The sequence below is a fragment of the Pan paniscus genome, chromosome 23 (genome assembly GCF_029289425.2).
Source record: "Pan paniscus chromosome 23, NHGRI_mPanPan1-v2.0_pri, whole genome shotgun sequence".
Classification (NCBI taxonomy): domain Eukaryota; kingdom Metazoa; phylum Chordata; class Mammalia; order Primates; family Hominidae; genus Pan; species Pan paniscus.
The window spans coordinates 29,384,460-29,405,793 of NC_085927.1; the positions used below are offsets into that span (position 1 = coordinate 29,384,460).

At 59.7% G+C, this 21,334-nt stretch overlaps 1 protein-coding gene across 2 annotated transcripts; it reads left to right on the forward strand.

The window, feature by feature from the left end:
• The first annotated feature begins 2,336 nt into the window (after positions 1-2,336).
• On the forward strand, positions 2,337-21,134 carry TBX1 (T-box transcription factor 1). 2 transcript variants are annotated; one of them, XM_034948966.4, is made up of 7 exons: positions 2,337-2,839; positions 4,802-4,903; positions 5,716-5,887; positions 6,520-6,675; positions 7,320-7,387; positions 7,464-7,564; positions 7,951-8,897. In XM_034948966.4, the coding sequence occupies exons 1-7, from the start codon at positions 2,403-2,405 to the stop codon at positions 8,427-8,429; spliced, it is 1,515 nt and encodes a 504-aa protein (XP_034804857.2). In that variant the 5' UTR covers positions 2,337-2,402; the 3' UTR covers positions 8,430-8,897. The 2 variants fall into 2 exon arrangements, with proteins under 2 accessions (XP_034804857.2, XP_034804858.2); XM_034948967.3 differs by lacking the exon at positions 7,951-8,897 and adding an exon at positions 20,918-21,134 and having other exon boundaries at positions 2,357-2,839.
• Positions 21,135-21,334: the final 200 nt, after the last annotated feature.

The window sequence follows — 21,334 nt, forward strand, 5'->3', positions numbered from 1 at the left end:
GGTGGGGAAACGCACAGGCCAAGTCAGGCCTTGGCGTCTGGGATGCCTGGGCCTAGAAACCAGGCTGAGCGGCGGGCCTCGGCCTCACTCTGCCCAGCCTGGTCGGGCCATAGAGCTTCTCCCGGCAGGCAGGCTGGCTGCTGGGTGCCGGGGGGCAGCATACGACCCAGTGGCCTGAAGTTCTCCAACATGTCCTCGTGTCCTCGGCTCCCTCGGCTGGCCAGGCTCCGCCCCCGGCCCTCCCTGCGCCCGGCCGGTGCGCAGGGAGGTCGGAGGAGCGGGCACTGCCCACCCTCCGGATGTATAAGCGTCCTGGCCAGAGGCGGGCGGTGCGCGCAAGTGCGCGTGACGCTCGGGCTCGCGGGCTGCGCAGCCTGGGCAGCGTCCCTCTGCTGGGGTCTCCAGCGACGATAGTGAGCCAACTTCAGGGGGCTGTTGGGCATTTACTGGGCTGGGTCCTGTCCTGCTGCGCCAAGGAACAGAGGACGCTGCGGCCCTGGGGCTCCTGTCAGTGGCCGGTGCGAGAGCCCAAGCTGCCCTCTCCTCACCCAGGTGCAGGGGCAGCCAGGGAGGAGGTGGAGGCGGGAGGGGCCAAGGGCAGGGGCAGGGCTGGGCTCCGGCAGCCACTCGGTGCTTCATGGGTGCCCTGCCACCTCGGGCTAGGGCTGGGTGCTGCTGGCATAGACACCTCTCCTCGGGGGGCTGTAGAAGCTGACGGTGGCTTCGCTGCACAGAGGAAGGCCGTGCCTTGGCAGGAGCAACGGGATGTTCAAGGGGCGTTGGTCATGGAGGTCCCTGGGAACGGAGGAAGGGGGCAGGGAGCTTGGAAAGCAAGAGGGCCCTGCACTTCCAGGGTGCTCCACCCGTCTGGGCCCCTCGGCTGCTACCAGTCCCAAGTGGGGGGCCCATGACGCCATAATCCTCTGGGCCAGGGGCCCCTGGCTGTGAGTGGCACCACAGGCCCCCGCCCCCGGACTCCGTGGGCTGGGCTGGGCGCGGTGCGGCTGGGCACACGCAGTCGGAGGCGGCGCCGGCCAGGCCGCCGGGCGCCTATGGACGCGCGGAGCCCGCTGTCTCCCCGAGCCAGTGCGTTCAGCATCGCCTCTCTGGTTGCAGCCGAGGCGGCGGAGCGCACCGCCCACCAGGGCTCAGGGTCCTCCGACCGGGTGAAGCTTCGCTGGCTGCCAGGATCCCCAGCAGGGATGCACTTCAGCACCGTCACCAGGGACATGGAAGGTGAGCCTCCAGGCCGTGTCTACACTGGCCCGCCCGCCAGACCCCCTGCCTCAGCTGCTGTGGGGCCCGAGTGCAAAGTAGGTGGAGGCAGCTCTTGGTAGGGTGGGCTCCAGGCTTCTGGCTGCGATTCTGGGGCACAGAGGAAGAGCCGGCATCTCGCCCAAAGCCTGTCCCCTCACCAGCCTGGGGGCCCAGCTTGGAGATGGGCACTCAGGTATACACAGGCCCGGAAGAGGGCGAGTGAGGCTGGGAAGGAGAGCAGAGGTGGCCGTGAGCCTGGAGAAGGGGGGAGGAAAGTTAGTAAGAGAGGAGAGAGCGGGAGAGTTTCACAGGAGAGAAAGCCTCGAGGAAGCCGTGGAGACGAAATTGAGCAAAGGGGAGAAAACACAAAAAACCCAAAGAAGAAGGTAGGGGAGAAACAGAAGGACACGAAAAGGCAATAAAAAGCAAGAGCGAAAGAGAAGAGAGAAAACGGAGGGAAAATTTAAGACAGAAAGTGAAGTCATAAAAAAGAAAAAAAGGAAAGACTTTAGTTTTTATTTTTTTAAAAAAGAAAAACATAAAAAACAAAGGACATACAAAAATAAGAGGAAAGGCGCCGACTAAAAGAAAGACAAAGAATGATTAAAAATAAAGTGAAAAGGAAGGCGAGGATGGAGGAAAAGGGGAAGAGGCGGAAAGTAAAACAGAAATAAAGAGAAACTACAGAGATAGGGGAAGAAAAAAAGATGATCGGGAGGGAAAATTTAAATGAGGACGACAAAGGTAAAATAACAAATTAGGAAAAGAACGTCTGGGAGAGAGAGAGGAGAAACGCACGCGGGCGGGCGGCAGAGCGAGGGCCGGCCGACGGGCCCGGCGCACCGGTGAGCCGGTCCGGGCGGTCGGGGGGCCCCGGGCCGAGCGAGCCGCGGCGGGCGGGCTGGGGGCCGGGGAGGGGGAAGCGGCGGGGGAGGGGCGAGGGCCGGGGGAGGGAGCGAGTCCATTGTCTCGGCGCGGGGGTGGGGGGGCGCGGGGCGGGGCGGGGCGGGGCGCCTCCTCGGGGCCGGCCTGCGGTGTGGGGCTGCGCGGCCCGGGGCGCACGCAGCGCGGCGCCCGCCACTCGGCCCGCGGCGCGGGGCAGCGCTCAGCTTGGTGGCGGGGGCGGCGGCGGCGGCCCGCGGGTCATGATCTCCGCCGTGTCCAGCCCGTGGCTCACGCAGCTCTCGCACTTCTGCGACGTTGCAGCCTTCACGGCCAGCAGCCTGAGCAGCCTGGGGGCCGCGGGGGGCTTCCCGGGCGCCGCGTCGCCCGGCGCCGACCCGTACGGCCCGCGCGAGCCCCCGCCGCCGCCGCCGCGCTACGACCCGTGCGCCGCCGCCGCCCCCGGCGCCCCGGGCCCGCCGCCGCCGCCGCACGCCTACCCGTTTGCGCCGGCCGCCGGGGCCGCCACCAGCGCCGCCGCCGAGCCCGAGGGCCCCGGGGCCAGCTGCGCGGCCGCAGCCAAGGCGCCGGTGAAGAAGAACGCGAAGGTGGCCGGTGTGAGCGTGCAGCTAGAGATGAAGGCGCTGTGGGACGAGTTCAACCAGCTGGGCACCGAGATGATCGTCACCAAGGCCGGCAGGTCAGGGCGCCCCTCCCCACGCCGCGACCCTCCCCACGTGCTGCCGCCAGGGCTGCGGGCCTCCCCGCCTGATCCGCGCGAGCGGGGCCGAAAGCCGGGTCGGGGGCGCGGCCTGGCCACCTGCGGGCCCCTCTGGGCCCCGCTGCCTCCTTCGCTGTCCGCCGTCCCGGCTCCGGCGACAGCCGCCCGGCGCTCCCCTCCTAACACCTATCCTCCGCCTGGGCGGGAGGAGACGGCGCGGGCCGCACGGGAACGGCGAGGAGCCCCGCGGGACTCGCCCGCCCGCCCCGCAGCCCCAGGACGCCGCGCGGCCCAGAAACCGGCCCGGCTTGGGGCGCACCCGGCTGGGGGCAGGCAGCGGCGTCCAGGGGGCCTCGCCGCCTGAACGACTCCTAGTAAATCCCACCTCAAGAAAACCCTGGTTCAGTTCTGGAGTTCAGTCTATGCGGGCAAGATAAAGAGCGGCAGCCGGGCAACTCTCTGGACACTTTCAGGAGAGGATTACCCTTAAAAACAGCGTGCACTGTTGCGTGGAAGTTGCTACCCAGTTTCCTTCAACCTAGATCCCCATAGTTGTGGGGCCTGGCTCTGTAGCCAACGGCCCGTCACCTCCCAACCGGCCTGTATTTGTTTTAAAGACCAAGAGACAAGGGGAACAAGTTTTGCAGATGCACCCGATTTGACCGGTAGACAAAGGCGGGTGCCGGGCTGTGTCTAATGTACACACCAGCTCGGAGTCCGAACAGCCAAGGGGAGCTCAGGGCCTGTTTGCAAAGCCTTCTCGTGGTTTCTGTTTCCCTGCTGCCGGCGTCCTTCCTGAGGAACCTGGGCCTGTGCTCTGCTCCAGCTCTGTGGTTTTTTTCCAGGCCCTCCTTGCTGTCCCCAGGCACACAGGCCCTCCTGAGGACAGCGGCAGCCCAGCCTCTGGCTCAGGCCAGCCCGGCAAGGGCCTTGTCGGCGCTGGGCTTCACCCGGGAGCCCACGTCCCGCAGCACCCTCCAGCCTGCAGAGGCTTCGGGTGGGGGAGGGAGCGGGCCTGTCCTAGAGGCTGGCTCCTGGCATCTGTCTTCTGCCCACCGCCTGCAGGGAGTTGCTTGTGAGGGGAGGCAGAGGGGACGGCAAGTGAGGGCCAATCCTTGTGTTGTCCTGAAGGGCCCCACGGCCACTACTGCTGTGCCATCATGTGGGGGCAGCCCATGGCCTACACCCGTCCAGGCACTGCAGAATGTCCTTTCAAGAGCCCTGACTGGTCACTGAGCCAGGGTCCAAAGCGGGGGAGATTTGAGGAACAGGAAAGACACAAACTGAGTCCACTCTGGGTAGCTGCGTCTTGGGGTTATGTGTCTTAAGGGGAGTGGAAGCTTGCCCTGTGCCCTGAGGAAGGTGGGGAGACTTTTATCATGGGGCCATGATAGAGTGGGGCCCTGAGAGTCAGGGGAGGGAGGGCTCTGAGCCTTGGCCTCACTGAGGGGATTGGGTAACAGCCGAAGACCCAGCTAAAAGGGCAGCGGGGACGCCTTGAACTCACACAGGACTACCCGGTTTCACTTTGTTGGAGCCGGGAGCTGCTTCGATCAAGCTGGGGAGGCTCTGCTAAGGGCGCACGTTAGGCACCCTGCTGCCGGCCGAAGCTGGGACCAAGAGGCCAAAAAGTCAGCAAGGGCGAGGCCGGGTTTATGTAGGCCAAGGTTGCCGAAGGTGGGGGCTCCAGCGCTGGGCCGGCCATTTCTGTGTCCAGGAACGGCCCAGGAGGCTCCCCTGCTGCGCCAAGCTCCCAGTTGAGTAGGGGCCTGCCCAGATTAGAGCAGCTAAGCCAGGAAAGATGGAGCCCAAGGGCTGGGACGACACAGCAGCCCCCAGAGGCTGGAGGGAGGGGCCGAGCAGAGGGGCCGCCAGCCCCAGGCAGGTCAAGGGGGGCTGCCTTCCACCAGCTAGGGTGACCCAAGGCCTCATCACCCCCAGGCGGATGTTCCCCACCTTCCAAGTGAAGCTCTTCGGCATGGATCCCATGGCCGACTATATGCTGCTCATGGACTTCGTGCCGGTGGACGATAAGCGCTACCGGTGAGCAAGTGGTTGTAAGCGTGAGGGACCGGGAGGGCACCCTGGAAAGTGGCGGGTCTCCGCCTGGTGACCCAACTCCAAGGGTCGTCTGCACCATGAAACTCTTTAGGCACCTGCGATGCTGCCCGATCAACCCGCTCCCTCCTCCACTCCCATCTGACCCCAGACCCACAACCCTACTCCATGCCCTCTCAGAAGCCGCCTCTGGAGCCGCAGGCTGCAGACAGCTCTTGCTCCCCTGGGCTGGTGTGGCCCTAGGGTGGTCAGCCAAGTACTCAGCCCCGGACTTCTTCAAGTCTCCCTCTCCCAGGAGGCCGGCCTGAGCGCCTAGTCCCCTTCCCCCATCCCCAGGGAACTCTGGATCCTGGAGCTGGGCCGGAAAGGTGGGGTGGCCAGGAGAGATTATGCAGGGCGGGCCTCAGCTGCCCGGACAATTAACAGCAATTAATAAAGAGAACGCGCACTGCCTTGTGCCTGAGGCCCGGCAAGGCCAAGTGTGGGCTCCCACCGCAGCGGCACCGGGGCGGGAGGACCCGCATCCAGCGAAATGAGATGGCAGGAGCCCAGCCTCCCCCTCTCGGTGCCCCACGGGGTGTCCAGTTCCTTGATTGTTTTGAGTGTTGGGGTGGGTGGGAGTTCTCTGTTTAGTCCATAGTCCCCCTCGGAAAAGCTCCCAGCACATGTGGCAGCAGAGGGTTCAATCCCACAGGTGGGGAAACTTCTCAAAGGCACTTTTAGGGTTCGCCCAGCACACGGGTCAAGGCCCTCTGGGTTCACCTCCACATGCACGACCCCACCCCGTGCCGCTCCAGGTACGCCTTCCACAGCTCCTCCTGGCTGGTGGCGGGGAAGGCCGACCCTGCCACGCCAGGCCGCGTGCACTACCACCCGGACTCGCCTGCCAAGGGCGCGCAGTGGATGAAGCAAATCGTGTCCTTCGACAAGCTCAAGCTGACCAACAACCTACTGGACGACAACGGCCACGTGAGCGACTGCCTCCCCAGGCTCCCAGTGTCCCCCAAGGCCTCAAGTCCCGAGGCACCCGCCTGTCCCTAAGAGGCCTGTAGAATCCCCAGGCCCCCGGCTGTCCCCAGGCAGCTCTGGGCTGTCCCCGAGGAGGCCCTTTAGAGTCCCTGCGAGGCCAGAGGCTGAGGCGGAGCTTGCGCAGTGCTGGTGTGCCGATGAGGAGAGCGGCCTCTGGTCAGGGGTCGCACAGCCTAGTGGGCCTGGGCCCTGGGAGAGGGGTCGCCCTCCTTCTCTCACCCCACTCCTGATTTTATGCAGGAAGCTTTTTTAATGGAAAAGATGGGGCCCTGCAAGGGGGCTGGAGAAAGAGGCTTTATGGAGTCCAGGCCAGTGAGGTCGCTGGGCAGGCACCTAAGGAAAGAGAACCTAAACCCAGATCTTTTGCCACTTGGAGCTCATTCCTGGCAGTTGCCAATGGGTCACAGCCTCCTCTTGGCCCAGTGACCCAGCCTCGTCTTGGAGTTAAGGGTTTTGCCCAACTCATCCAGGAAACTCATTGCCAACTCAGACCTCAGCCCATTTCCTGGCTCCCACCCCAGATCCTCAGCCCAGCCCGACCGCTGGAGCTGATTCCCCACCTTGTCTTCCAGATTATTCTGAATTCCATGCACAGATACCAGCCCCGCTTCCACGTGGTCTATGTGGACCCACGCAAAGATAGCGAGAAATATGCCGAGGAGAACTTCAAAACCTTTGTGTTCGAGGAGACACGATTCACCGCGGTCACTGCCTACCAGAACCATCGGGTGAGGGCCTGTGGGGAGGACCTGAGCAGATTCAACGCCTCTGGAAAAGCGGGTGTAATTTTCAGTTGCCGTTTGGGGACAGTGGGTCCGCTTAGACCTGCAGGCTGTGGTCCCAGTGGAGCCCAACCCAACTGGAGCCCTACTCCCAAGGGCCTCAGGCAGCCCCCTCCCTCTCGAGGCTGGCTGGCCCAGCCTCCTATCAGCTTGACCTCTCCAGCGGCAACTGTCACTTCGTCCTGAAAGTTTGTTTTCCGAACCATTCCGGAAACTCCCCATCAGGGGCCTGATCTGAGGTTTACCCAGATTCCTAGGGAACCCGCTCTGTTCCCCACCCCCCACCCCACTGCACGTGGGGGGTGGTGACCACATTCCCGTCCCAGCGAGGAGCACAGGGCCTCCATCCCCACCCACTTGGGGGACACCAGAGAGGGGTTCCCTAGTGAGAGAGGAGGTTCCTCAGACCCCCGCCCCCCTGCAGGAGGGAGCACCAGCTCCGTAGAGGAGGGGCAGACGTGGACTGGTTCTTGTCGGGGCAGCAGAAAGGCCCTTGGTGCGCTTCTCCTAACACTCCCCTATCCTCCGCCGAGGTCGGGTGGCCCAGGCTGCAGGGCTCCAGCGGCTTGCTCACACCCACCTCCCTGCAGATCACGCAGCTCAAGATTGCCAGCAATCCCTTCGCGAAAGGCTTCCGGGACTGTGACCCTGAGGACTGGTGAGTGTCCTCCCCCGAGAGAGTGAGCGCCGGGCGCCTGGCGCAGGCGCCGCCCTGATCCGCCTCCCGCCCGCAGGCCCCGGAACCACCGGCCCGGCGCGCTGCCGCTCATGAGCGCCTTCGCGCGCTCGCGGAACCCCGTGGCTTCCCCGACGCAGCCCAGCGGCACGGAGAAAGGTAGGGTCGGGGTCGTGGGATCCGGGTTCCGGCCCTGTGCGCGCTCTACCCCGGGCCGGCGGCCTCGCCCGACCTCGCCTGCGCCCCCGGGGCGCTCCAGGCTTTCGCGCCGGTTGCACAACGGCCGCGGCGGCGGGCAAGCGCGCACTCGCCCGCCCGGCCCGACGGCTGCGCCCCGCCCGCCGCCGCCGCCGCCCGCAGAGGGGCGCGGGCCCCGGGGAGGGCTCGGGGCGCCGGCGACTTGGGGTCTCGGGCACGCTGGCACCGACTGGTCGGGGAACACCGAGGACGGCCAAGAGCCTTCTCTCCGCCAGGGCCTCGCGTGGGGCGTCGGAGCTCCTCGGCGGCCCCGGCCGGCCGCGCTCACTCCTCGGCCCTCTCCGCAGACGCGGCTGAGGCCCGGCGAGAATTCCAGCGCGACGCGGGCGGGCCAGCAGTGCTCGGGGACCCGGCGCATCCTCCGCAGCTGCTGGCCCGGGTGCTAAGCCCCTCGCTGCCCGGGGCCGGCGGCGCCGGCGGCTTAGTCCCGCTGCCCGGCGCGCCCGGAGGCCGGCCCAGTCCCCCGCACCCCGAGCTGCGCCTGGAGGCGCCCGGCGCATCGGAGCCGCTGCACCACCACCCCTACAAATATCCGGCCGCCGCCTACGACCACTATCTCGGGGCCAAGAGCCGGCCGGCGCCCTACCCGCTGCCCGGCCTGCGTGGCCACGGCTACCACCCGCACGCGCATCCGCACCACCACCACCACCCCGTGAGTCCAGCCGCCGCGGCCGCCGCCGCCGCTGCCGCAGCCGCCGCGGCCGCCAACATGTACTCGTCGGCCGGAGCCGCGCCGCCCGGCTCCTACGACTATTGCCCCAGATAACGCGGGCCCTGTCGCGCTCCCGCCCCGGCCCTGCACAGCCCCGAAGTTCGCCGGGCCCGGCCACCCTGCCCCAAGGGCCAGCAAGGAATACGTTCCCCCAGCCCCAGGGGCCACCGCGGCTCTCCCCTTTCCCAGCCTCGAAGCCATGGGGGCCCCCTCGCCACCCCCCAGCCCCTTGGGCTATCGAAGTATCCGGTTCCCCAGTCCCTGGAGCCACCGCGGGTCCTTCCCCGGCCCCGAGGGCCAAGGGGGTCCCCGCCCGCCAGTGCCAAAGCGCCCGGTCGGAGGCGGAAGGAAGTGATATTTATTGTTCTCCCCGAGACCGCGTCGCCCGCGGCCCGGCCGGCAGTTGCAGTGTAGACAACCCGAGAGCCCCGCCTGCAGGCGGTGTAGATACGTGTAGATACTGTAGATACTGTAGATACCGCGCCGGCGCCGACTTGATAAACGGTTTCGCCTCTTTTGGAAGCCGCCTGCGTGTCCATTTATTTGTGCCCAGTTAGATCGCGTTGGGAATCTTCGGGACAGCGAGCCCGGGCTAGCTCAGGGCCCTCAGGGCCTCCCCAGCCCCAATCCCTGCCGACTGTAGGTCGGTCCCGGTCCCACAGCGCCCTGTCCGCCACGCCCCCTGCCCTCTCCCCGCCCCATAGGGGCTCCCACTGCCCCTCCCCTCTCCGAGGCCCCTCCTGCCAGGCCTGTGCACTCCCCCCACCTTCCCACCGTCCCATCTCATCCCAACCTCCCCAGGGCTGGTGGTACCGCCCAGGTGTGCATCCTGCCTTTTTACTTAAATTCCTCCCACCTGCAGTTGTCCCTATTCTGGGACTTGGGCCTGCGCCCTGGCCTGTTTTCGGGACAGATGCTTGTGCTTTTCCATGGAAGCTGGGAAGAAGGGTCATGACAGACACTGCCGGTCGGTGCTGGGAGGGGGAGAAGCCCCTGACCGGGATGGGGTCATGGAAAGACAAAAACAGGCAGCACTGTTCTGCTAGCATTTCCCCTGCCGGCCTAGCCCAGGCCCGCATGTTCCCTCCTTAGTGACTTTATTTGCTGTGAGTGTCCCTACGGAGTGACCTGGCCAGGGGGCACAATGACAGTAGCCATGAGTCATCTTGAGACCTGTGTATGAAGCATTTTTCCCAGGCCAGGTGGCTAAGGGACCTCTCTCCGTTAACTCAACACCAGGGATGGGGCGAGAGGAACTCTTTGATCCCTCCCTTCCTGAGCGCAAGCAGGAAGGGCTGACAGCCGGTCAGCGCCAAGGCTGCTGACTTGGACACAAGATGAACGGGAAGTGCACGTGGCCGAGGCTCTGTCCCCCACCTCCCGTGCCTGTCCCAGTGTGTTTGTGGCAACTGCTGCCTTCTAGGCCACTCGGCTCATCACCCCACGTGGTAGCGGCAGCCTGAGTGCCACCTCTCCGAGGGCACAGCCAGGAGTTTCCAGATGTCCACCCTCGCGGACCTGTTTTTCGTATACATGTTTGCTCTGGCGGCGTGAAGTGAGTGGGGTCTTAGTAATTGAATGGCAGGAACCATTCCCAGAGGCCAGTCTAGGGTGGGAGGGGGTCTCCAGGGGCCATCCAAAGCCTCAAAGGGCATCTAGCACCAGAGTGTGAGGACCTCTGCAGCATCTGCCCAGGCTCCGGGAGCACGGCTTTGGAGATGCATTTGGGGGGACGGCTGTGGATGCCCATTCCCAAGTCCTGATCCCCACCTGCGTGAACTTGGGGCAGCCATTACCCATGTGCCCCACGGTGGGCGGGGCTTTGCACTGCAGAGGGCCTCCCTCTCTTGCTGTCAGAAGGCAGCCATTCCGTACTCCACATCCAGGATGTGCGGAGGGGCTGCCATTCGAGACCTCCGCCTTGGTTTTGTTCAGAGCTAAAGGGAGGAAAAGCCCTCCCCTGACCAAAGAGCAAACACAGTGTTTGTAAATGAGGGTGGGACACACAGCAATGTGCAAGGACCCTGGGTGTGCAGCAAACTGGCCTGTTACCGTGCCCCTCCTGTTGGGATGGCCATGCAAGATGGAGCACCCAGCCGTCCAGCAGGGCCGCTGGCCATCCGGGGCTGTTCGCATTCTTTTTTTTTTTTTTTTTTTTTTTTTTTTGAGACTGAGTCGCGCTCTGTCGCCCAGGCCGGAATGCCGTGGTGCGATCTCGGCTCACTGCAACCTCCGCCTCCCGGGTTCAAGTGATTTCTTCTGCTTCAGCCTCGGAGTAGCTGGGACTACAGGAATGTACCACCATGCCCGGCTAATTTTTGTATTTTTAGTAGAGACGGGGTTTCACCATGTTGGCCAGGCTGGTCTCGAACTCCTGACCTCAGGTGACCCGCCTGCCTTGGTCTTCCAAAATGCTGGGCTTTCAGGCATGAGCCATCACACTCGGCCACACGTCCTAATGAACCAGGATTCATTAAACATTCAGGTCCTCACTGGCCCCATTCCAGGTGCTCCGTGGCTCACAGGCCACGGGGTCACCACACTGCTGCTGTTGCTGCTGAGGGCACTCCCACGCTGGGCAATGGCCCCCAGAAGTGTGGGTTTCCTCCCCTCCACCTTTGTAGATGAGTTTGTGCATCTGAGAACTTCTTGTAAATGAGAGCTCGCAGGCCGGCGCCTGGGTGGCAGCTTCCGCTGGCTGTGTGTCTGCAAGACTGGCGCACGCCGCTGCTCACCGTCCCTCATGTGCTCAGTCCTCAACCAGTGCCCAGTGATTGCCTGCCCGCTGCGGGGGCTGTCTGGCTGATGCCCCAGCCACTACCGTTCCTGTGGAGGTGACGTTCCCATGGGCAGCTGCCCTAAGGCCTGGCTTCCAGCAGCTTCCTCTGTGACAGCTGTGATCTGAACGTTCACCCCCAAGGTGATGGTGGCAGGAGATGGAGCCTTTAGGCGGTGATTAGGTCACGAGCGTGGAGTCCTCATGAGTGGGATTAGTTGAGTGCTATGCTGCTCACAGACCTCCAGCCTCCAGAACTGGGAGAAATAACTGTCCATTGTTTATAAGCCACCGGGCCTATGGTCATTTGTCCTAGCTGCGCTACTGGACTGACAGTGGCCGTTCTTCCGTCTCCTTCTTGTTCCCTGTTTTAGGTTCCCCGTTGAGCACACCTGCCCTGCCCCTTCTGTAAGCTGCTGTGATGGGCAGTATGGTGTAGGGGATAGGGGGCTCGTCCCACCGCTGTTCCCCCACAGGCTCCCCCTCAGCTGTTGGACTTCCCCCAAACATCCTCCTCCAGGTTCCCTAGCTGGTCCAGAGGCCCCGTTCCCCTCCCCTAGCCTGGCTGCAGACGTCCAGCTGCCAGGACTCAGGAGGACGAGAGACCAGAAGGGCCCCCAGACTCCTCACTCCCAAAAACTCTCCAAAAACAACAGATGCACAATGCAGGAAATAGATAGATTCTTGACTAAGCGGGGGTGGGGACCATCCACACCCCCTTCACACCACTGCATCCCACAGAAGGGTTCTAGGACCCCAGGGCCTGGGGGTGCAGCTGGACGATCTTGCAGTAGCCCCGCTCCCTGTTTTCAGAGGACCCCCCACGGCTGCCCTCTGCAGCATGTGCCCCTTTGTCGAAGGGACAATGGGCACTCCACTGCCCAGAGAGGCTTCCCACCCAGGAAAGCACTGGAGGTGCAGAGGCAGGAGCATGCGGGGGCTTGGCTGCGGGACAAGGCGAGTCTGTTTGGTGGCACCTTGAGCTGCGGAGGAAGACAAGACCCTGGCCTGGTGGAGATGAGACCCTGGCCTGGTGGGCTTCAGGCCCCACCCTGCGGCGCACCCTCCAGCTGGGGAAGTCCATGGGGTGTGTGGGATCCATGCGATGACAGTTGTGTGAGGCTGAGGCCCTGATCTCCAGGTGTGCCGCAGATCAAAGCACCCGCATACCAGAGAATTCCACGTAGCCACAGTTGCCAAGGGCAGAGGCAGCCTCACCTCTCACTGGTGGAGGGAGAGTGATGGGCAAGGAGCTGCTTCTAGGACGAAAGGGATGGCTCCAGTGTGGCAGGCAGTGCAACCCAACCAGGAGCTGGGCACCAGGGGAGAGCATGTGGCCCGTGTTCCAGAGACTCTGTGTTCCAGAGACTCAGTTTTCCCTTCAGCTGTGGTGCTGACCTCCGCCCTGTGTGGAGATGCTCTCTGTCAACAGTGGAGGCCTGTGTCAGCCATGGGCACGGGGACGTTCATTCCTGCTTCTCTCCTCCCTGTGGGTTCCAATGAGGCGGTGTGCTCGGGCAGGGTCCACAAGCATCTGCACCATCCTGCCTCTCCTCCTTGCCAGGCTCCTTCACCCCCCGCCCTGAAGGAGCATCCTGCAGAGCCTGGCCAAGGAGCAGGTGGGGGCATGGCCCCCCAGCCTGGCATAGTGGCACCCAGGCCTAGGGAGGGCAGGATGAGACCTTTTTCCCTGGTGCTACCTCACACATTTTCTGGATTTCAAAAAACACAACTGGCGCCTTTGATTCAATTCCCTTTCCTGCTTGTTGTACTACTTCAAACCAGATGGGCTCCTCAGATGAAACTCCGGAGACTCAGTGTCTCTCTTTAACCGCTGCCAGGTCTGTGTGTGGGAAACAGCAGAACCAGAAATATTTTGCTAAAACCAGCCCATGTGGGGGGAGAGGCTTAGGTTTTAATAGCAGTAATTAAATTATCTTCTTAATTATAAAGGGTGATGGCATTGTCAACATGCTTTATCTATCAGCTTTCAATTGCACAAAGTAAGCACGTAATCCTCTCCTCCCGGCCCCACTGGCATCCTCTGCTCTGTGGCCAGCCCAGGCCCCCTTCCTGCAGTGCAGACCCCCGGAGGCTTTGGGGTGCATCTCCCCATTTCACCAATTCTGAGGTGCACAGGATTTTTTGCCTGCATTTCAACACCTCTGAAGTTGGTACTCTCTTATTCAAAGTGGGGGGTCTCAGCCTAACTGAAGGATCTTGGCTGCACATGAAACCATGGTGCAGTGGCAGTTGCCAGGGTGCTGCAGTTGAGGCCCATGTCTGTGCGCCCACTGTGGCCTTGGGCAACGCTGGGTGCCAGCATCTTGCTCTGGGTGACTTTCTTGCAGGTGGTGACTCCGGCTTCTGTCTCCAGCCCTTACAGTGGCCCTGTCCTTCCAGGACCTTACTCTTCATTCACATCATTTCTCAGGACACTCCTCCCTGCACATCCCTAGTCTTCCCCATCTCCTCTTCATTCCTCTGTCATTCCAGCCTCAATTCCTCTCAACAGTTTTTTTGTTTGTTTTTTGAGATAGAGTCTTGCTCTGTCGCCCAGGCTGGAGTGCAGTGGCACAATCTCAGTTCACTGCAACTTCTGCCTCCTGGGTTCAAGCGATTCTCCTGCCTCAGCCTCCCAAGTAACCGGGATTACAGATGTCCGCCACCACGCCTGGCTAATTTTTGTCTTTTTAGTAGACATGGGTTTCACTATGTTGGCCTTTTTTTCTTTTTGAGACAGGATCTTGCTCTGTTGCCCAGGCTGGAGTGCAGTGGTGTGATCACGGCTCACTGTAGCCTTGAACTCCGGGGCTCAAGCCATCCTCCAGACTCAGCCTCCTGATTAGCTGGGACTACAGGCGTGTGCCACCACACCCTGCTAATATTTTGTAGAGACATATGAGTCTTGCTATGTTGCCCAGGCTGGTCTTGAACTCCTGCCTCTTGAACTCTTGGCCTCAAGTGATCCTTTGGCCTCAGCCTCCCAAATTGCTGGCATTACAAGCGTGAGCCACTGTGCCCAGCCCTCTTCTCAAATAGTTTTTTTCCCCCTCCATTTCTGAATTCATCCTTTATCTCAGAATATGTTTTCTGGATTACTCCCCAAGACAAGCTTTTTTTCTTGTGACGTCATCACAGAACGAAGATGGTGACAGCAGCAGGGCCACAAAACAGTCCCCAGTCTACCCAGCTGCTCATGGCTGTGGTTTGGACCTTCAGCCATGAGGCAGTACGTCTTCCCAGGGCAGGGTAGGGACCTTCACCGCGGGGCTGGGTCTCAGGAGCTGCCGGGCGCCCTTCTCCAGCCCGCCTTTGTGATAAGGGACAGAATCGGGGTCACTGGCAGGACACAGGTCCCCTTCCCTGTCGCCTCAGGCTGGTGGGATTCCTGCACTCGAGTGCTGCTGGGGCTGCAGGCGAGGCCTGGGCTACACAGGAAGCCCGGGCACCGCAGAGTGGCCGCTAGCTGGTGGCATTGTTCCTCCACGGATTCAGAGCTTACGAGCACGGGCGTTGAGCTGAGGCAAAATACGGAAACAGCCACTTCCATGCAAATAATCACCCTTCTGATAACAATAAGTCAAGTCTCAAGGGACTAAGAAAAACAAGCAGCTTTATTAAGATGCAGCTGACCGATCTGAAAGCCTGCCTGCTCCGCCACCTCCTGGGAGAGCCTGCAGGGCCCGAGCTCTGGGGACAAGGGCTGCTGCTCAGGCCCCAGAGGAAGGTCTAGGTGGGAAACGGGCCGCCAGGAGGTGGACACCAACACATAGGAGCACATCCCAAGACACCCATCACCCTGTGTGGTGGGTGCTGGAAAGAAACAGCCTAGTTATGAGAGAGACTTGCAACTGGGGGCACCCTAGCACCCCACAGAGGCATTTCCAGGTGGCCCCTCCAGCTTGGCTGTGTGGGCTTCCTTGGAGGACCCTCCCTCCAGGCGGCCAGCCAGAAGGGGCCATCTCCAGGCAGGCACCCCCTTCAGGAGAGCCCATGCCCAGTCACTGCCTGGGAAGCTTACTGCAGGGCTGGCCCCCACCTGCCACTGTCACCTCCTGACCTCCACCTGCTCTCCTGGGTCCTCAGGCCTCACACAGTCCTGTCCCTCTAACAGGTGACTGCAGGATGGAGCCCCAGGCATCTCGGCACCCTGATGCGGTCACTGCCAGGAGGGGAGTGGTCTCAGGGTGGGCCAGACCCCTGGACACCAGCGTGGTCTCCTTCCTGAGCTGCCGAGGGAGATTTGCCTGGCAAAGCCCACCTGGCCCCTCTGCCCTCAGCCGCCGAGTTTCCCTCCTGCAGTGGGAGGTTTCCCATGACTGGAGGGAAGCAGTGGCTATTCCAGTAGTAGCTGTTTCTCATGCACAGGTCTCTTCCCCAGAAAGAATTTGAGCTGCAGGACAGAGATCCTATCACATGTATACCCAGAAGGTGATTCAAGGTGAATATTAAAGACTTGGACATCCATTAGGATGATGATGATTTTAAAAAACAAAAACAGAAAACAACACGTGTTGGTGAGGACATGGAGCCCCTGGAAGCCGTCTACACTGCTGGTGGGACTGTAAGATAGTGCAGCTTCTGTGGGGAACAGTGTCATGGGTCCTTGAAAAATTATACAGTTGTTAGGGAGAGTGAAGCAGGAGGACTGCTTGAAGCCAGGAGTTCAAGACCCGCCTGGGCGGGCCCAGGCACCTGTAGTCCCAGCTACTCGGGAGGCTGAGGCAGGAGGATCGCTTGAGCCCAGGAGTTCCAGGCTGCAGTGAGCTACGATCACACCACTCCACGCCAGCCTGGGTGACAGAGCAATATCTTGTCTCTAAAATCAATTAAAATTCTACATAGAACCGTATGTTCCAGGAATTCCACTTCTGGGAAAATACCCAAGAGAACTGAAAGCAGAGTCTCAAAGAGGTATTTCTCCACCCATGTTCATAGCAGCATTACTCAAATAGCAAAAGGTGGAGGCGAGCCGAGCGTCCACCGATAAGTGAACGGATCAACAAAATGTGGTGTGTGTGTACCATGGAGTATTATCCAGCCTTAAAGAGGAAGGGAATTCTGTTACATGCTACAACAGGGATGAACCCTGAGGTCCTTATGCTCCGTGAATTGAGCCAGTCACAAAGGACACATTTTGTACTGTACAATTCCACTTGCATGAGGCACCTCAAGTAGTCAGATTCAAGAAACAGACAGGAGAATGGGGATTGTTAGGGACTGGGGGAGAGGAATGGGGAGTTGGCGTCTAGTGGGGACAGAGGTTCCATTTTGCATTCATCTGGAGGTGGACGCACAGCATCGGGAATACACTTAATGCCACTGAATTGTGTACTTCAACATGGTCACAATGGCACATTCTTTATTTTTTGTAGAGACAGGGTGTCACTGTGTTGCCCAGGCTAGCCTCAAACTTGGGTTCAGGCTCTCCTTCCACCTCGGCCTCCCAAAGTGCTGGGATTATAGGTGTGAGCCACCACACCTGGCCAAATTTGTGGGTTTTTTGGTTTTTATGTTTTTGAAACAGAGTTTCTCTCTTGTCACCTAGGCTGGAGTACAGTGGCGCGATCTTGGCTCACTGCAACCTTTACCTCCTGGGTTCAAGCGATTCTCCTGCCTCAGCCTCCCAAGTAGCTGGGATTACAGGCACCTGCCAACACACCCAGCTAATTTTTTCTATTTTTAGTAGAGACGGGGTTTCACCATGTTGGCCAGGCTGGTCTCGAACTCCTGACCTCAGGTGATCCGCCCACCTCAGCCTCCCAAAGTGCTGGGATTACAGGAGTGAGGCACTGCGCCCGGCCAAAATTTGTGTTTTTAAATGTATGTTTCACAATTTAAAAATCCTAGATCATCCACAGTTTGCAAAGGCCACTGCTATCCATCTTGGATTGACCAATTCCCTACCTGCCTCTAAAGCGGTGGTTTTTTAACAGGAGCAGTCTTGCCCCCTGGGGTGTTTGACAGTGCCTGGGACACTGGGTGGGGGTGCTTCTGGCATCTGTGGGTGGAGGTGGGGTATGCTTTTCACCTCCTGCAATGCACGCTCGGAACCACAGGTCCGGAGCCACGGGGCTGCTGTGGCGAGGTCTTCCCACATGGCCGCACCCTGTCTGAAGGAGCTAGTGGTGGGGCCCCGAATATTCTGAGGCCAGGAGTTCCCAAGTCCCACCTGGCATGAAGCGGTGCCCCAGGGCCCTCTCCGCACTCCTCCCCCTGCCCAAGTGGGCCCAGACTCCCCAGTGAGGCCGCATGGCCTGGAGTGCTCGCCTGGAGCCTGAGGGGTCTGGCTGCTGTGAGGTGGGCTTGGAGGGTGGCTGCCAGGCTGTGCTGGAGAGGGCTGGGCATCAGAAGGCTGGTGACAGCCTTGCAGGGAGACGGAGGGTTACCGGAGCCATCCCTGGAGGTGGCCCCTCCAAGTGCTCGGGTCCCAGGCAAGTCCCACCGGCTCCCGAGTGGAAGGTGTAAGCCACATGGGCATAGGTGGGAGGGAGTTCTCACCACCCATGGCTGCTAGTGCCCCTGAAACCACCTGGAAGTCCCAGCGGCTTCCCCAGGGACAGGCAGTGCTGTGGCCCGTGTCCACCCCAGCTCTGGGGCCTGTGCTCGTGGCTCCGTGCCTGCCCGTGGTCTCCCTCTCTCTCAGGGGTGGTTTCTCTGTCCCTACCCAATATGGTGCTCTATAGCTTTCCTTAGGATCCTAGCTCCTCAGGAGGAAGACGTGTGGCCCCCTGCTCCAGGAAGGCCCAGTCCTCCCTCACTGGGGGGTGGGAGGGTAAGGCAAAAGTGCCAAAGTGTCCATCCCATGAATGCAAGACACACAGTGCCTGCTCTAGAAGAGCTCATGTTCCAGCAGGGAGGGACAGCTGACACCCAGGGGCCTGCACGGGGTGGAGGGCTCTGCAGAGGCAGGATCACCTCGGAGATGGGTGCAGGGGACCTCGGGCCACCCCAGGGCCAGGCCTGCTTGCCCTGCTTAGGAGCTGGGTCTCCCACTCAGGGAGGGAGGGGTCATGTCTCAAGGGCAGCCACTGGGCCTGAAAAGCAGAACCGCGTGTGATCAGTCTGGGTGGACAAGACTTCAAGAGAGCACGCCTACCCTCAAGGGATGGAAGCAGAGGCTGGTAGCCGACGTCCATGCCAGCCACCAACTCAGAGCCAGCACACTACCCACATGTGCCTCTGCCAATGAGTGGATGAAAAGCAGCGACCTACAGATGCCGGCAACCTGGATGAGTCTTGACTTTATCTCACGGAGGGAAGGAAGCAGGCTCGGGAGGCGCCGTGCCGCGTGGCTCTGTTTATAAGCTGTCTGGGAAAAGGCAAAACCACAGTACAGAACACAGATCAGCCAGTGCAGGCAGGAAGGGCCAGCACACGGGGTGGGAGGAGCTTCCTGGGTAACGCTCAATCCCATACGCTACGGAGGGCGCATGTTATTGAACATTAAGTTCTTTTTTCTTTAATTTTAATTTAATTTAATTATTATTACACTTTAAGTTTTAGGGTACATGTGCACAACATGCAGGTTTGTTACATATGTATACATGTGCCATGTTGGTGTGCTGCACCTATTAACTCGTCATTTAGCATTAGGTGTATCTCCTAATGCTATCCCTCCCCCCTCCCCCCACCCCACAACAGTCCCCGGAGTGTGATGTTCCCCTTCCTGTGTCCATGTGTTCTCATTGTTCAGTTCCCACCTATGAGTGAGAACATGTGGTGTTTGGTTTTTTGTCCTTGCGATAGTTTGCTGAGAATGATGGTTTCCAGTTTCATCCATGTCCCTGTGAAGGACATGAGCTCTTCATTTTTTATGGCTGCATAGTATTCCATGGTGTATATGTGCCACATTTTCTTAATCCAGTCTATCGTTGTTGGACATTTGGGTTGGTTCCAAGTCTTTGCTATTGTGAATAGTGCTGCAATAAACATACGTGTGCATGTGTCTTTATAGCAGCATGATTTATAATCCTTTGGGTATATACCCAGTAATGGGGTGGCTGAGTTCTACTCTTATAAAGAGTGTGCTGGCCTTTCCCACACCTTCTCGTCTGTTTTGACCCATTCTGGGTATCAGTCCTTTTCGTCTTCCCCTCTCCATCCTCTCTCAGCCCCTTTCACTGGGTTTCAGTGTGCTGGGCACAGGTTCAGGGTGTGTTGTTACTCTTATTTTATTTTATTTTTTTTTGAGACAGGGTCTCCCTCTGCCTCCCAGCCTGGAGTGCAGTGGTATGATCATGGCTCAAGGCAGCCTCGACCTCCTAGGCTCAAGTGATCCTCCTACCTCAACCTCCCGTGTAGCTGGGAACACAGGCACGCACCACCGTGCCCGGCTAACTTTTAAGTTTTTTGTGGAGATGGGATTTTGCCATGTTGCTCAGGCTGGTCTCGAACTCCTGAGCTCAAGTGATCCTCTTGCCTTGGCCTCTCAAAGTGCTGGGATTACAGGCGTGAGCCACCACACCCAACCAGGATTTATTACTCTTAACTAGTAAAACAGCACATTCCTGCTCCTTATTTCAAGAGACAGGATCTTGCTCTGTCACCCAGGCTGGAGTGCAGTGGCATCGTGATCAAGGCTCACTGCAGCCTCAACCTCCCAGTCTCAAGCAAACCTTCCTCCTCAGTCTCCCGAATAGCTAGGACTACAGGTGTCTGCCACCACACCTGGCTTTTTTGATGTTGTTGTTGTTGTTAGAGATGGGGGTCTCACTATGTTGCCCAGGCTGGTCACAAACTCCTGAGCTCAAGTGATCCTCCCGCTTTTGCCCTCCAAAGCACTGGGATTATAGGTGTGAGCCACTGCACCTGGCCATTGCCCCTTATTTCCTTTCTTTCTTTCTTTTCTTCTTCTTCTTTTTTTTCTTTTGAGACGCAGTTTCATTCTGGTTGCCCAGGCTGGAGTGCAATGGTGTAGTCTCAGCTCACTGCAAACTCCGCCTCCCGGGCTCAAGCAATCCTCCTGCCTCAGCCTCCCAAATAGCTGGGATTACAGGCATGCGCCACCATGCCTGGCTAATTTTTGTATTTTTAGTAGAGACGGGGCTTCACCATGTTGGCCAGGCTGGTCTTAAACTCCTGACCTCAGGTGATCTGCCCACCTCAGCCTCCCAAAGTGCTGGGATTACAGGCGTGAGCCACTGTGCCTGGCCTGTTGTTCCTTATTTCTAAAAGTAGGTAAGGGGGGGCCGGACACGGTGGCTCATGCCTGCAATCCCAGAACTTTGGGAGGCTGAGGCAGGCGGATCATTTGAGCCCAGGAGTTTGAGATCAGCCTGCCCAACATGGTGAAACCCCATCTCTACTAAAAATATAAAAGTTAGCTGGACTTGGTGGCAGGCGCCTGTAATCCCAGCTACTTGGGAGGCTGAGGCAGGATAACTGCTTGAACTTGGGAGGTGGAGGTTGCAGTGAGCTGAGATTGCACCACTGCACTCCAGCCTAGGCAACAAGACTCCGTCTCAAACAAATAAAATAAATAAAAGTAGGTAAGGGGGAGATCTGGTTCCCTGATCTGACGTCTTTCCTTGGGGTCACTGACTGTGGGAAAGGCCTGTGCTGGGCTGAGGTGGGACCTGGTGTGGCTGTGGAGGCCGTGTCTGTGTCCTGTGGGCGGCTCGGCTCGTTGGGAGCTGCAGTCCTGTCCTGCCCTTCCATGCGGTTCAGACACTGGACATTTGTGCAGTCTCATCTGCAAGAAAAGAGAGGCACCTCTGACATGGTACTTCATCCACTCTCATTGGATGGAGTTGTCACCCAGGTGAACATGTCCTGAAGGACAAGGAAGTGAAAGCTGAGACGTCCAGGAACACACCAGAGAGAGAAGTGGAGCTTCTGAGGGATGCAGGTGGCTGTGTGAATCTGGGGCTCCCCTGCCCCGCAGAGTGCCAACCCTTCAATACCCAGGGCCTGGTGGCCGGGAGGACCGCAGGTGACCGTCTTTGTTGAATGCTGAGGCCGGGCCATGGGCACATGGAGTTGTCGTGTTTCCCTTCACTTTGGTTCATGTTTGAAATTTCCAAAATTAAAAAAACAGTGACTTGTTCAGTAAATTCCAATACGAATAAATTGCATGTTTTGTAATAAATACTTCTCCATAGAGTCACATTCCCAGTTGATAAATCAAAACTTGTTGGATAAAACAAAGTAAATTTCTCCTGACATTTAAACATTGACT